The following is a 14,735-nucleotide window of genomic DNA, read 5'->3' as shown; positions in this document are numbered from 1 at the left end:
CGGGGCACTGGTGGCCTTGGCAGTGCTGGGGGAATGGCTGGACTGGGTGGGCTCAGAGGGATTTTCCAGCCTAAATGATTCTGTCATTCAGCCTCAAGCCTTCCATTAAAAAACACCTGGACAAAGCAACCTGGGCTGAAACAAATGTTCCTCTTTAAGACTTTTTGATTTCAGAAAGTCTCTGGAGGCCAACACTGAACCCTGGCTCCTTGTTGCTTGTTTTGGTGCTCACAAAAAGCAGGTCTGGGCATTTTCCAAGGCTCAGGCCGGGAAGGAGAACTGCACCATTCCCATCTGCATCATAAACATAAATCCCAAGGCAGCCGCAGCCTGGGTGAGGCCCAGCAGTGCCTAATGAGCACAGGGAACAGAAGAGCAGCAGATTCCTGCAGGAAGGCTGCAGGCCTGGGCAGCCCACACACCGGCTGCTCACACCCAGCACAGCCCCACAGCCCTTCTGGAGAAACACATCCACAGCCCTGGCTCCACTAAAAACCTGAGCAGGACCCTCTGCTCTCGTTTGGTAACAGCAATCACACAATCTCAGAGCAGTGGGGATGGAAGGGACCTCGGGAGGTCACCCAGGTCAAACCCCTGCCAAGGCAGGGCCACCTGGAGCAAGTGACACAGGAACGGCTCCAGGGGCTTTGGAATGTCTCCAGAGGGGCTGGAGAACGGGACATGGAGAAGAAATTCCCTCCTGTGAGGGTGGGGAGGGCTGGCACAGGTGCCCAGAGCAGCTGTGGCTGTCCCTGGATCCCTGGCAGTGCCCAAGGCCAGGCTGGACATTGGGGCTGGAGCAGCTGGGACAGGGGAAGGTGTCCCTGCCATGGCAGGGGTGGAATGGGATGAGTTTAAGGTCTCTTCCCACTCAGCCCATTGCATGGTTCTGCAATGTTTGGTCCCCCAGCACTCTCCAGATGTGGAAGCCCATGGACAGCTTGGTCAGCTGCTCCCCCTGAAGCCCCCAGCCCCAGCCAGGTCCCTCAGACCACAGCGTTCTGCTCGGCTGTGCCAACAGAAGGAAACCTCAGCTGGCCCAGCTCCAAACTGAAGCCTCTTCTTCCCTGAATTTTACAGTAATTAAACCAAAATATGAAACCCCTGGAACATTCAAGTGTTTTACATCACCTGAGGCAGTGTTTTTGTTTAGGCAAGAAGAACAATTTTTGTTTGCATTTCCTGGTAAAATTCAAGCCCCGAGTGGGCAGTGCTTGCACACACTGGGGAGGAGCGGTGCCCACGTCCAGCGCTCCCTTCCACATCCAACAAGCTCCATCAGCACGAAGGAAAGGTCTCAGGACACGGTGAGCAAAGCTTTAATTGTCACTGATTTGCATCAGACACCGGCCAGCTCCTGCCTGAGCTCCCAGCAGAGCCTGGAGCTCGGCCGTGCTCCGGCACCACCGCCCACGGCACGGCCGAACGGGGCAGGAAAGGCCAGCCCAGGAGCTGAGCCTTGGAGCCCCCTGAGGTGGGCAGGTCACAGGCTGGGTGCTTTGTGTTTTGGGGGTTTTATTTTTGTTAAAAAGCCCTGTTAGAAGCCACCCAAGGCAGGAGGTGCTGGCCAAAGCGAAGCCCCCGATGTGCGCAGCAGCCAGCCCAGGGCTGAACGTTTGCCTTGTGGATCTCGGGGCTAAGGCAAAGAGGAACAAATCAGTTTTGTTCACTGAAGCATCCCCAGATAAAAATCCCAATTTGGGAATGGTTCCTGTTTCCCAAGCCTGTTGGAAGAGCTGTTGCTGTGGGAAGCAGGGGCAGAGCAGCTGGCCCAGCCGTGCAGAGTGAGATGAGTGGGACCCATCCCCTGCGCTTTGGGACTCGGGTCAGCACCAGCACAGCCAGCCCCACACTGCTAGAGACAGCCCAGAATTCCCCCAGCAGTGCCAGCATTCCCTGGGGACATGACAAGGGAATGATCACAGCTCCTGCTGGCACAGCAGCATCGATACCAACATCGATCCCCACCCGCCTCCCCACTGGCCAGGAAGCAACTCCTGAAAACCCATTTCAGGCAGGAAAAGCAGATCTGGGTCCTCTTTATATCCCTTTTAATAACATTTCATTTTGCAAAGAGCCTTCCAAACGCAGAACTGAAACAGTTTCGTGCATCTAGAGCAGAGAGAGGGAAATCTTCCACCTTTTCCTTTCATTCCTCCCTCATTTGGCATCTCCAGCCTGTCATTTGTTGTACCCCTGTCTCGCCAGGGAAGGGCTGAGCTCGCTGCCCCCACTGCCAAGAGGATTCTCTGTCCCAAACCAGCCCTTACCACTCACTGGCACGTGCACCTCAAAGAAACCAGAGCTCAAGGCAGTAACTCCTGTCTCCAGAGAAGGTGTGATTTCAAAGCAGAGATCTCTGAGGCATTAAACGGCAGCACACAATGCTGGCATCTCTTACTGCAGCTCCAGCTCCCCGCCCCAGGCTGAGGGTCTGGGATTATTCCCTGGAAAGGCCCAGTAAGAGAGTTCCCAGTGCAATGGCTCATGGTCTGGATGCTGGAGTGGCCAGAAAGGTTCACACAGAGCTTTCTGTGCCCAGCCAGGGGACACACGGGGTGGGAAGATGTCCTGGGGTGGCCTGGGCAGGGGGAAGGTGCTGCCCCAGGGTGGCACCTCCAGGGACATCTTGTCACCCCCAGGATGAGATGGGATGAGGATGGAGGTTTAGGCACCCAGCCTGGGCTGGGGTGAGGAGTGGCAGGGGTCTGCATGCTGACTCACATGTACTAGTTCACCTGGGTTGGAGAGCCGTTGTGGCTTCAGTCTGCAGGCCAGTCCCACTTGCATTATCTAAATCAGTTTGCAAACGGATAATTTAATGAAGGATACTTAAGGTTTATCCCAGGGACTGATCTAGACAAGTAGACTTCTAAACCAGACCTACAGTCCGAGGTCTGCACCTAATTTATACCCTAAAACAACCCCAGGCCCTCCCCCATTTATTCATTTTACCTGATCAAGAGTTCAGAGCAGAGTTTATCATGGTGAAGCATTAAAAGCTCCTTCTGCAAAAGGCAGAGCACTCCAACAGACCCATCCAGGTCAGCCTGCCTAAGCCTTGCCTGAGCATGAAAAGATCCAGATGCAAGCAGCTGGCAGGCACAGGCACATACCTTGTAGGCAATGCTGTTCAAAACCTTCATGGCCAGGTCGGACACGTCGGGGTAGGGGTCAGCAGCCAGGTGAAGGAGCACCCTCCAAATCTGGGTATAAACACTGTTGAAACTCACACCTAGAATAACAAAAAAACACAACAAAGCCCAAAGCCCTGCAGCACATGACAATCCATCAACTCCGCTTCTTTGATCTGACGTGAGAAAATTCATTAGAACTCCAAACAACCCGATGACATCTCAGGGAACATCAAGAGAGGAGCTCAAAAACATCCCACAGGGGCATTTTGTCTCCCTTTTGCCTGTCTGTGAACTCTGTGAGGGCTTGTGAAATCAAAGTGAGGGGAAGCAAAATAAATTAAAGACTCCCTAAATCATCTCCAGCCAAACTCCTGCTTTTCCAGGCTCCGGAAGCAAATCACCTGGAAAGGCTGAGTGGATCATGTCTGGGTCTCCTGAGATGAAATACCTAATGGTGTAAATCCACACTCACTGCCTGAGACTGCTGTGCTTATTTCTGTGGAATTGTTCAGGGCTCTGGACACTCTGCAAGTTTCCTAAGTGTTTAAAGCAAAGCTTTAGGAGTTGAGCCCCCAGGAACCAGCGAGTCCAACTCAGTCTTTCCTATTGACATTTGTATCAATTCCTCCAATTTGTTATTTAATGAGCAGATCAGCTGTTCAGTATTTCAGCAGAAGGGACTGACAGATTCAAAGTACAAATCAAATTAATAAGCATTTGCAACAACTGACAAAATTCCGTGAACATTTTATTTTGCTGCTTTTGGGTGAGAATTTGTTATTCTGCCTCCGAAGCTGCCGGTGTCTGATCGTGCAACGCCCCGGCTGGGAGTGGAGCCATTTGGACAATGTTAAAGTGGTTGCACTAACAACAAAAAAAGAGCTAAAATAGAGATTTCAGATGAGTCACAATCAGTGCTAAATGACAGATCAAGCTGTTACTGCTTTTCCTCCCGTGTTTCTGGAGGCATCTAAATATAAAGTTGGGAGGAAAGGGCCCCTTGGTCACCAAGCAGCTCCTCACCTGGCAGAGTAAAGCTGATCCCTAGACCAGCACAGCAGGCTGGGACAGAGCACTTTGAGCACTGCTGGGAGCAGCAACAGGCTCCAGGAGCCTGCGGGCTGCCCTTGGCTGCTGATCTGAGAGGGGAACCTTCCTCTGCCCAGATTGTGACACATCCCCCTGCAAAGGGCCAAGGCAGCCCCCAAAACCCAACCCCTCCCTCTCACCTGGCACCCAAAGGATGTTCCAAGTGACATCTGCTTGAACTGGCACCTGGAAATCTCCCAGGTGTTTCTGAAGGCAGCACCCAGCCCGTGCTGCTCCTGTGCTGGGGGTGGCCCAGGCGGATCCTGCAGCTGATCCCAACCCTCCCAAGGCAGCCCAGGGACAGGGCCTGACAAACCAGAGAACCCCATGGTGCTTGGGCACTTAAAGCCCACACCTTCCACAAGCCCAGGTTATTCCAGCCTGGCCTGGGACACTGCCAGGGATCCAGGGCCTCACCCTGCTGACAGGGAGGAATTTCTCCCCATCTGGCAGAGGGAAGCCATCCCCTCTGTCCTGGTACTCCAGGCCCTTGTGGAAATCTCCTCTGCAGCTCTCTTGGAGCCCCTTTAGGCACTGGCAGGGCTGTAAAACCTCCAACAATGTAAATTGTTATAAGGCTGTAAATTGTAATGGCTGTAAACATATATTTACGCAATATTGTATAATATTTATATAATACCGTAAAATTGCAAAGGCTGTAAATATGTAACAATGTTAAATCCTGGAAGCTTCTATTACCAAGGAAAGAAAAAACTGGAGGGGGAAGGATAAAGAACAAGAAGGGAGAGAGGCAAAGTGCTACAAGGAGTGGGAGGAAAAAAGGCTCAGCTCGTGAAGCAGCAGCCAGGTAACGTCTGAGGTGTGCCCAGAGCTGTGCCCAGAGCTCTGCCTCCCACACTCCAGCCTGTTACATAAGGGCCACTGGGAAATCGGGATGCCTTCAATTCTTTAAAGCCCTTGAAAGAGAGTAAAAGGAAAGGGAGAGGAGGAAGAGTGAGGGGGGCACCCTCTGATTTCCCAAGGGCTCTGATAACCACCTTGCTCACAGAGAAAGAAACCCAGCGACATTTTTTATACATCTAAGTGTCAGGGAAAAACCAAATTTTAAGCAGAACCGTGCCAGTGCAATTCCCCCTTCACCTGGCAGCCTTTGAGGAGAACACAGGGAATTTCTGCAAAGGCACCTGGGGCTCAGGGCTGCTCTTCCCTGCTGCCACCCCCCAGTCAGTGCAGGACTGACACATCTGACACAGCTCCCTGGCAGCTCCTGAGCTCCAGCCCCTGGGAAAGGGGAGCAGCAGAGGGGGCAGGAGGAACAGCAGCTCCATCTCACATTTCCAGTGCCCAAACTGTCCCCGAGATGCAAAACCAGGAGCCGAGCAGGGGCTGGCCATTAATGGAAGCAGACAGCTCTGTAATTAGTCACACTGACTCCCAGCCAGTCCAGTGCACCTTGCACATGTTCACAAAATGATCCCTCTCTGCTAAGAATGTCAAAAACAAACTGCCTGCCTTCTCTCTGAGTTTGATTTTCCCCACACTGTGTGGGGCTGGGTTCACCTGTGAGCCCCGAGGACGGGCTGGGCTCCAGCAGCTCCAGGGAGAGCCACAGTGGATGCAAACCCCACTGCTGATGGCTTTATTTATTCCCTTTGATTTGCCAGGCTGGGACAGGGTTTCTTTCCAATCCCCTGTAAAAATCACTGCAGTGATTTCCAGCCCTGACCTCCACAGATGGGGCAGCTCCACTTCCCACCGGCACCGCAGCACAACCAGACCGACGGCTGCTCCCTGCTCACCTGGCCCCCAGTCAGCTCCGGGGGAGGGACAGCAGTGACACCTCCAGACAGGCACACAGGGACAGGGAATGCAGCCTTTGGGTGCAGGGAGATGCAGCTGAAACATCTCAGCCCCGAGGACTCGGGGAGCTGCTCCCATCACTGCTGCTCCGTCCCTGAGCACCCACAGATGGGGACCCCCGAACTCCCCAGGGCTCTGCTGGGGGAGCAGCCGGGTCCCTGCGGGCACAGCTCGGTCCCTGCACACCTGAGCCCTCCCCAGGCCCTGCAGGGCTCGCTCTGACCCTCGGCAGCTCCAGGGGCAGAGCTGGAGCTTCCCACAGGAGCCAGGAGCAGCTGGTTCTGAGGAGCTTCCTCAGAGCAGGCTCCCCTGGCCAGAGCTGGCCCCACAGCAGGGAGACACAGAGGAGACAAATCCCAACAAATTCCCGCTGCCAAACCCCAGCCCAATCCCTGGATTTTGCTGCCATTCCCAGCTGCACTCACTGCTGGCTGCCCAGCTCCTCATTATCTCAGTGCATGAACACGGGGGAGTGGGAGGCTCCCCTGCCCCGACACTTTCTGTCTCCTGCCCCTCGCTGTCCTCCTCCACCTCTGCTCTCCTCATCCTCCCTGCAGCAACCTCCGCCCTCACCCGGACTCCGAGGCAGATCCTGGGAAATGGCAAACAGTTCTCCACCCCCAACCTCTCCTGCTGGAAAACACAACAATTCCCCAGCATTTCATCGCTCCAAGATTTATTTTCCTCCTTCTTTGATCACTCCTGAAGATAATCTTTCCAGTGAAGCTCTCTGTAGGACAAAGGCTTTCATCGTGCAGTTTGGATATGAATAATCAGCCTCGAGGTGTGCAAACCCCCCTCTTAATTCCATCCCTTTTCCCATCCTAAAACTGAACATTTCCAGGACACCAAGATTAATGAGTGGCTGTATGGAAAAGCGGCAAGGCTCAGCTTCCCTTCCAAAATGATGTCTTTGTTGACTAACCACAAACTGCCTCTTGCCAGCTGGAAACTGGGCCAGAAATGAATGTCTCTGCTGGTACTGGCCCGTGTGGCCAAGGAGCAGCTGCCAGAGAACACAGAGCTCGGCTGACAGCGAGTGCTGCTGCATTTGGGGAGCCACAATGGGAATATCTGGCCCACAGCTAGCTGAGGAACTGTTTGTAAAACGGGACAAGGAGGAATGGAGAGGCTCTCCTCAATCTTTGGCAAGAAGGATGTTGTATGATGCCCCAGTGCCAGTGCAGACACTGATCCAGAACAATCCCTCGCACACCAAGCTCCTCAAACTGCCAGAGAGGAACAAAGAGCTGAGCATCAGCAGGGTGGGGCTGCTCCTGGACCCCTGGGAGTGTCCAAGCTTGGGCTTGGAGCAGCCTGGGACAGTGGAAAGTGTCCCTGCCCACGACAGGAATGGGCTTTAGGGTCCCTCCCAACCCAAACCAATCTGGAATTCTGCAATCAGTGAATCAGCTTAGGGAATGTAGAGCACAGAACACAGCTGTGAGTGGCTGTGTGTGGCTGAAAATTTCTCCTTTCACTCTTACAGACGAGATTTCTGCTTCACTTGGAGTCTCCTCACGTGCCCCAAACACCTTTTCCACTGCTCTGGCTGTCTCAGATGCCTGGCAGGGGTGTTGCTGCAGAGCCAGAGCCCCATCTCCCCTTTCAGAAGGGACAGAGTAGAGCACAGCATTCCCTCAGTCACAGGTCCCTGCCCCACTGGGCTCCCCCAGCTCCCTGCAGCTGAAGGCACCTCAGGACACTGAGGAACGGGGTCAGCCTGGGCTGCAGAGCTCTGGGGGTGGCTGGGGCTGGTGGCTTGTGGAGCAGGAGACAGGGCTGGAGGATGGTGATGCTTCAGAAGGAATGAGAAAAGCCTGGCTTGCAGCAGGCAAATGGGGAGGTAATGGGATTCTGTGCGAGTCATGAATTTTAAACACTTCTCTAAGCTCTGCGCTTCCAGCTGGGTCTGAGCTCTTTGATGGAACAGGAGTGAGGGATGCCTTGGAGAGCTGCTCTCTCTTTCCAAGGTTCCCCTCACCACCTCCAGCTCCCCTCCAGAGCCTTTTCCAGCTGTGCTGCACAGCTCCTGTGAGACACCCACCAGCCACCACCAGTGGGAATGGGGAAAACTCAAGTCCTAGCTCAAGATGGAGAGAAATTTCCTAACATCCCTGCCATGCTTCAGAAGATCCAATGTCATTACTGATAATCAAAAGCAAATTAACTGATCAAGTTCCTAATGAACTCATGATTTTAAACTGCCACAGGGGCTCAGTAATTACAATCCCTGAATCTTTCAACTCAGGCGAGCCAAATCACCATTAATTCTCCTAAAAAACAGAGCAGAGGAAATGTTTCTTTGGTCAAGGCAGCTCTGTCACCCAGGTGGTTTCTCCCTGAGTTACTCTCTTTGCACTGATTAGTGAAAATATGGGCCCATTTACTGATTACAGAGGAAATATGGAGACTTCCCCCAGCATTTCCCTGTGCACGCTGCTTTCCCTGGAAGGAGCCCATTCCAAAAGCCAGGTCTTTCTGCATGGTGCCTGCGACGTCGTGCCAAGATGGCTCAGACTGTTTGAAAAGCTACAGGTAATTTGAGGCAAAGCTGTTGTGGCCCCCACATTTCTGTGCCTGAATTCCCTGACAGGATTGCAGTGAAGCTCAGAACTGCAGCCAGCAGCTCCCACTCCCATCCCTCCACTGGAGAGACCCAGCCACACACGACAGGGAGAGAAACCCTGTCAGGATGAGCCAGGATGCCAACCCTGCAGGCAGGCACGAGGGGAAGGGCAGCAGGGTTTGTGCTCACCTATGAGGGAGTTGAGGGAGGAGTAGGAGCTGACTCGTCTCATCTTGTCGATGGTCTCGAAGGACAGGATGTACTCCTCGTTCTCGGGGCTGCCCAGCGTGCTGCTGGCACTGCTGCTCGTGCTCAGGTTCCCAGGGGAGAACGCCACCGAGCTGCCAGCTGCCAGGACAGAACACAGATGCTGCAACGAGGACCGAGGGAACAATTTACACCCAGACATAACAGCCCTGCTCTAAATGATGCCACGCCCAGGGAAGGAAACCCCTTACCGAGGGGGCAAAGCCACAATTCCCCTCTTTAATACTGAATGATTAAACACAGAATAAGCAAAAGATTGAGTTAAAAATCCACTTATGCTTGGAAGCTGGAAGGCACATTTTCAGTCCCCAGATGCTCAGAAAAATCAATGCTAACGACCAGAAAATTACAACTAATTACGAGAGGGCTCCTCATCCAAGCCCTCGGAGCTGGACAGTTTGGGCTGAAGTGCCAGCTCCTGCCCGTGGTGTCTCCTGGCTGGCACAAGGGGTGTGAAAAGTGGAAGAATTCTCCAGTCTTACACTCCTCGTTGAGGCTGAGGTTCTGCAGGGACTTGTTGAGGTTCCTGGCGGTGGTGACGGCGCGGATGTTGCCGTAGGAGCTGACGGAGCGCAGGCGCGGCGTGCACGGCCCGTCCCGCACCGGGGTCAGGCTCCCGCCCTCTGCGAGGCAAGAGCAGCAGTTATGGCTGGAAACAAAGCCAGCCACAGCCCCTGGGTTATCTCCCAGCAAACGTAATGAAAACACCACTGATGGGAATGGGATTGGTCATTCTGTGTCAGGCTAAAGGAAGGAGGCACAGCAGTGGATCCTGGGCCTCTGCTGGCCAGGCTGGCACTTTGGGACACCCAGCGAGGCCAGGTGAGCCCAGGGGCACTGGGGACTCTTCTGTGCAGGTGGGGCTGTGCCAGGACAGTCTGGGGCAGCATCAGCCAGCTCCTCTCTGCTGCTGCTCATCAAACCCACCTGGATTTTCTCATCATCAGGAGCTATGAGAATTCTGGTTCCCTGACTAAACTTCAGGCCATATTTCACACACCACGGCCTCAGAAGAGCTGCTCTGCTGCCCTGCAGAGTGGCTGCACTGGGGTGAGGGTCAGTGCTTCCAGAGCATCCTACCTCAGGATTCTTTGGGATCAGGAAAAGCAGGGTACAAACTGCATGCAGTGTTTATTTCCTGCAGAAATGGGGAGGAGCTCATTTCCCAATGTGATTCAGTCATTCAGAGGACAGGGACACTAAACCACTCTGTGCAGAGACAGCACACAGTCTTGTCTCCAAGGTTCTCCTGTTATTCTTCAAGATTTCCACTGTGGTTTACATCTAAAGAGAAGGTGAAGTTCGAGGTAACTTCACCAGGACATTTCATTCCTCACATAAAGCCACAGACACAGCCAAAGGGATGGGGCCAGAGGCTCAGAGCTCTTCCCCTCCTCGTCTGGCCCTCACAGCAGGCTCTTGGTGCTGTGGAGCTCTCACCAGGTCAGTGTGACACTCAACATTCAGGTGTGATTCCAGAGGGGAGAAACAAAACAAGCTGTGTGCTGCCTTGGCCAAATCCTCCAGCCTTGAGCTGGAAAGAATCTCTCTGGACGGGGCAGGAGGTTCCTGGTGAGCTACAGCCAAGGCTGAGGTGGGGGCTCAGTGGAGGATGGATTTCTCCAGTGTAACATCCCACAGGGCTGGACAGACAGCACATCTCCCCTCCCCATCACTCACCGTGTCACAACAGAGCTCTTTAATAAATCCCCACCAGCAACAAGCTCACTGTGCTAGCAAAACTCCTTAAATAATTCCCAAGTACTGTCAAGGCCTACATCTCCTGCCCAGCCACAGCCAACCCCCACCTGGAGCAGCAGGAGAAGGGAGAGGATAATTCTTCTCCTCCTCTATGAACTGCAAGGCCACGGTGCAGAAATTGCTCTCGTACTGAACCACCAGGTGACTCAGGGCCACCACCAGCTCCTGCAGAAAGAGCACAAGAAACACCTCAGAAACAAGGTGAGAAACAAGGACTGAAGGCAAACACTGACCAATACTGCTGGCATTACTGGGGGGCCATCCAGGGTGATCACTGTCCCTTAATTCAAGGTGTGAACTGCAGCCTGCTCCAGTGGGACCTGTCCCTGCCCAGGGGCAGCAGGAAACAGATGAGCTTTAAGGTCCCTTCCAGCCCAAACCATGCTGGGGTTCTGTGGCTGGCTCTGCCCGAGTTTGCCAGCCTGAAGCTGGCCCAGCCCATAGATGTGTGTGGCTCCTGCAGGAGACACCTCCTGCCTGGCCCCTGGGAGCAGCAGCCAGGACACAGAGCTGCCTCTGGCTGCTGTCTCTGCTCAGGGACTGATCTCCCAAGGAGAGATTTATGAATCTCACAGAGCACTCAGTGTGACACACAGCTCTCTCCTGAATTAAACTGATTAAATGCTGGAACGAGACAACAGAAATGAATCTTTGCCGTGCCGGTGACAACTGCCAGGGTGTTGATGTTCCAGTAAAGTAAACACAAACATTAGGACACTTCAGAACAGCCCTCAAAAACAATCCACAACGTCAAAAACCATTTAATGTACTGCTGATGTACGATGGTGCATCAGAAACCCTAACTCTCCCAAAGCTGGAGAGCCACTCTGGAGCAGCCCGTGCTCCATGCCCGGGGCTCTACAGGTGGGGAGGCGTTTCCAGGGAGCAGAGCTGAGCACAGGGAAGGCAGGGAGGCAGCAGTGGGGAGCAGGGGCTGGGCCCAGCCCTACCTTGCGGACCATGGGGCTGCCGTCGTTGATGAGCTGGGCCAGCATCATGGCCACGTTGTGGTCGATGGTGGTCGAGTGGTCCGTGCGCTCTGCAGAGTTGCCCACAAAGGTCCCCAGAGCAAAGACAGCGGCACAGCGAACCTGGGGACAACACAAACAGCCCTGCTGTCCCCTCTGGCTCTGCTCCTCCCCACAACGGGAGCGCTGGAAACACAAACCCCTGTGCCAGGTGAGCGTGGAGCCGTGGGGAGCAGCACCCCCAGAGCCCCAGCAAAGTCAGCTTTGAGCGTCTGCAGATGCAGGATGTGTTTAATTTCCCACAACACTCAGTTGCCTTCCCCTGGGGGACTCCTCCAGTTGGTGTTGCCTTGAATATTAATTAACAGGAGTGAGGTACACACAGCTCCTGCTGGGATGTGGGTATTTTATAAGAGTGCTGACTACAGTCTTCAGGGATGGGCTTATGGGAAGGTAGATGATGGAAAAAAGAGAAAAATCAGGGAAAACTGTGGAAAGCCAGCCCACCTCTGCAGAAACACTGCTCAAAAGTGGGGAGGACCAGGCCAGGAGCAGGAGGAGGAGGATGCAGGACAGAGACTGGATGTGGAAGTCTCATCTCCAATCTCTGCACGTTATCTGAGCTGTTTACCTCAGCTCCCTTCTCCCAGTGTGTGTGCTGGGTGTGCTGGGCTCTGTCAGTCACTGCCAGGCCCTGCTCAATCCCTCCTCTCCTGGGAGTGTCACAAAGGTAAAACACAGCCAATTAAAGATGCATTTCCACAATCAGCAGGGGGAGAGGAGTTTTCATACTTGGACAAAAAGACTAGAGGGTCTTTTGCAAAACACAGAGAGCTTTGGGACCACATTTTTAACAGCTTCTGATATGCAAGGAAGCAAAAACCGTGGCATTTCCTAACTGCAGTGTCCCAGGGGTTTGGGGCTCTATGAACTCCCTCTGCATTTCTTTGGAAGCTCCTCTTGCAGGGCTTGTTGGATTTGCATCACCTTGAAGAAACAGCAGCAAGATCTTTCTCTGAACCAGACACAAACACAAAGCTCCAGGAGAGGCCCTGCTCTGCAGGAACTTCTGTGGCTTTTACCAAAGGAGCTGGATTTTTACCTCTGGGATTGGATCTGAGAGGAGGCTGTAGAGCTTCTCATGGGCACTGTCTCTCACTCCACACCACCTGGCTGAGTCGAAGTTCTGCCAGATCCTCCCCAGACAAATGGCCACCCACTGCCTGAGGAGCGGGTGGGGATCGTTCAGCTGCTCCAGGCAGATCGCTATCAGGTTCCCTTGCAGGCAGGCTTCCTGCAACACAAACCAAGCCTTTGTTTGGGATGACAGCTTCCCACCTCATCCCCACAGCACCAGATATTTCTGAAGGAGTCAGGAAGCCAAGAGAAAATAATCATTCAGTGGTTCCAGACTGATTTTGTTACAGAATACCAGCAGTATGAAGGGAAAGGCAGTAGAGTTGATGAAATAATTGAGCATTAAAATGCTTTCTGCAGTGCATAAAGCTTGTTTTTTCCTCTTTGGAAACATTCCTTGCACCTGTCAGAGCCCCAAGGTTTATGGCTGAATCCACAGACCATTCCCAGGTTCCCACTGGGCAGGATCAGGGATCTTTCTGTGCCAGTGGCTGTGAAGGGACTCTTGTCCTTGTCCCCCACTGCCAGGTGCTGGGTACACAATGTCTGTCACATCTCCAGGCCAATTCTTCTCTTAATCCACACAGAAATAACAAATACCAACGTCCTAGTTCTGTTTCCAGGTTCAGGTTTGGGCTTCAATGCCAGCCAGGACACTTTTACCAAAGCAAAGGCGTGAGGCAGAGAGAGCTGGGAGAGGATGGAGGGAAAAGGCTGCTGGGACTCACCTGGCCAGTGTTGTAGTTGTTGACAATCACAGCCAGGATGAAGGCTGTCATGGTCCTGTGCTCAGCCTGAAAACAAGGCAGACTGAGGTTACCTGGAGAACAGCTACACCCTGAAACACGGCATCACCCAAGAGCAGTCTGTGCCACCTTAAAAGAATGACACAATTCCAGCTCTCTTTCCCCTCTCTTGGCATCAGCTACACCCCAGACACTTCCCCAGCATCCTCCCAGCCTCCTGCCGTGGGGAGACCCCCACACCCCCCTGAAGGGAGCCCAGCTGCTGCAGGGGGATTGCCAAAGCCACGGGACAGCTCCTGCAGCCACCCTGGAGCCCCAGGCTCACACAGACCCACAGAGCTCCAGGTGAGGTTGTAACACCTTGGCTGGTGTGGCTGCCTCAGTCACACAGCCCAGCACTGACTGCCCAGCACAGCAGTGAACACAAGGCAAGCAAAGGCCACAGGGTGTGGATAAATTGTCCTTACTGGCATGTAAGGATCTGCCAGGACTGAGAGGAAATACTTGTGTCCATTGTCCTTCACCAGGTCAGCCTGGCACGACTGCAAGAGACCAAGAAAACCACAGTGAGAACCACAACACACACCTGTCTGTTCCTCCAGGATAAACCTTCCATTTCTTAACCACTTCTATCCAACCTTGCTTTCATCTGAGAAGCCAAATAAAGCTCAAGCCCTTCCTGGGGGCTGCACCCAGACAGTGCCACAGGGCCAGGGCAGGCTCTGCCACTCCCACAGTGCCACAAACAGCAGCAAATGGGAGCTCCTGCTCTGGGGAAGAGTGGAAGGAGCCACATTAAAGCTCCCCAGCACTTTGATATCTCCTACTGAGCCAGCCCAGAGCGCAGAGCAGCCCCTGGGGAGCACAGGGGGGTTCCTGGGGAGCTCCAAGCTTTGCTGACACTCCAGCTCAGGCTCCAGGCTGATGTTCCAGGGTCACCCCGGGAGGATCCACATGGAGAAAGTGAAAATGGAAGGGAGGAAAGCCCGGCTTGGCATCAGCTCCCTGTGGCACAGAGACAGGATCATGCATTTTTCATCAGGGGGAGAAGGTGAAGGAGGGAACTAATTGCTGAAAGGGGCGGGGATAGCGAGGCAGAGATGCAAGAGAATATTTTAGTGCTGAAGAGAGTGAAGCTGCTGGTTTTGGCAGAGCCAGGAGCAGAGGGCCTGGACTGCTGCCAGGCTGCAGCTACCAGGGCTTCCCCAGCTCCTGCACACTGCAGGTTCCCTGTCCCCTC

General features: G+C 53.8%; 1 protein-coding gene across 1 annotated transcript in view; it reads right to left on the bottom strand.

The window, feature by feature from the left end:
* RPTOR (regulatory associated protein of MTOR complex 1) overlaps window positions 1–14,735 on the bottom strand; it is a 99,846-nt gene that overhangs the window by 26,759 nt on the left and 58,352 nt on the right. Inside the window, exons 14-21 of the mRNA XM_033518796.1 lie at window positions 13,963–14,037; window positions 13,478–13,543; window positions 12,715–12,906; window positions 11,595–11,735; window positions 10,692–10,809; window positions 9,366–9,506; window positions 8,806–8,964; window positions 3,117–3,235 (exon numbers count right to left, since the gene is read on the bottom strand). Of these exons, the coding sequence (XP_033374687.1) occupies window positions 3,117–3,235; window positions 8,806–8,964; window positions 9,366–9,506; window positions 10,692–10,809; window positions 11,595–11,735; window positions 12,715–12,906; window positions 13,478–13,543; window positions 13,963–14,037 (1,011 nt within the window). The remainder of the gene's footprint in view (window positions 1–3,116; window positions 3,236–8,805; window positions 8,965–9,365; window positions 9,507–10,691; window positions 10,810–11,594; window positions 11,736–12,714; window positions 12,907–13,477; window positions 13,544–13,962; window positions 14,038–14,735) is intronic.

This window comes from Parus major, chromosome 18, assembly GCF_001522545.3.
Source record: "Parus major isolate Abel chromosome 18, Parus_major1.1, whole genome shotgun sequence".
Lineage (NCBI taxonomy): Eukaryota > Metazoa > Chordata > Aves > Passeriformes > Paridae > Parus > Parus major.
The sequence above is the reverse complement of the archived record's forward strand: the minus strand, read 5'-3'. Positions and strand labels throughout refer to the sequence as shown.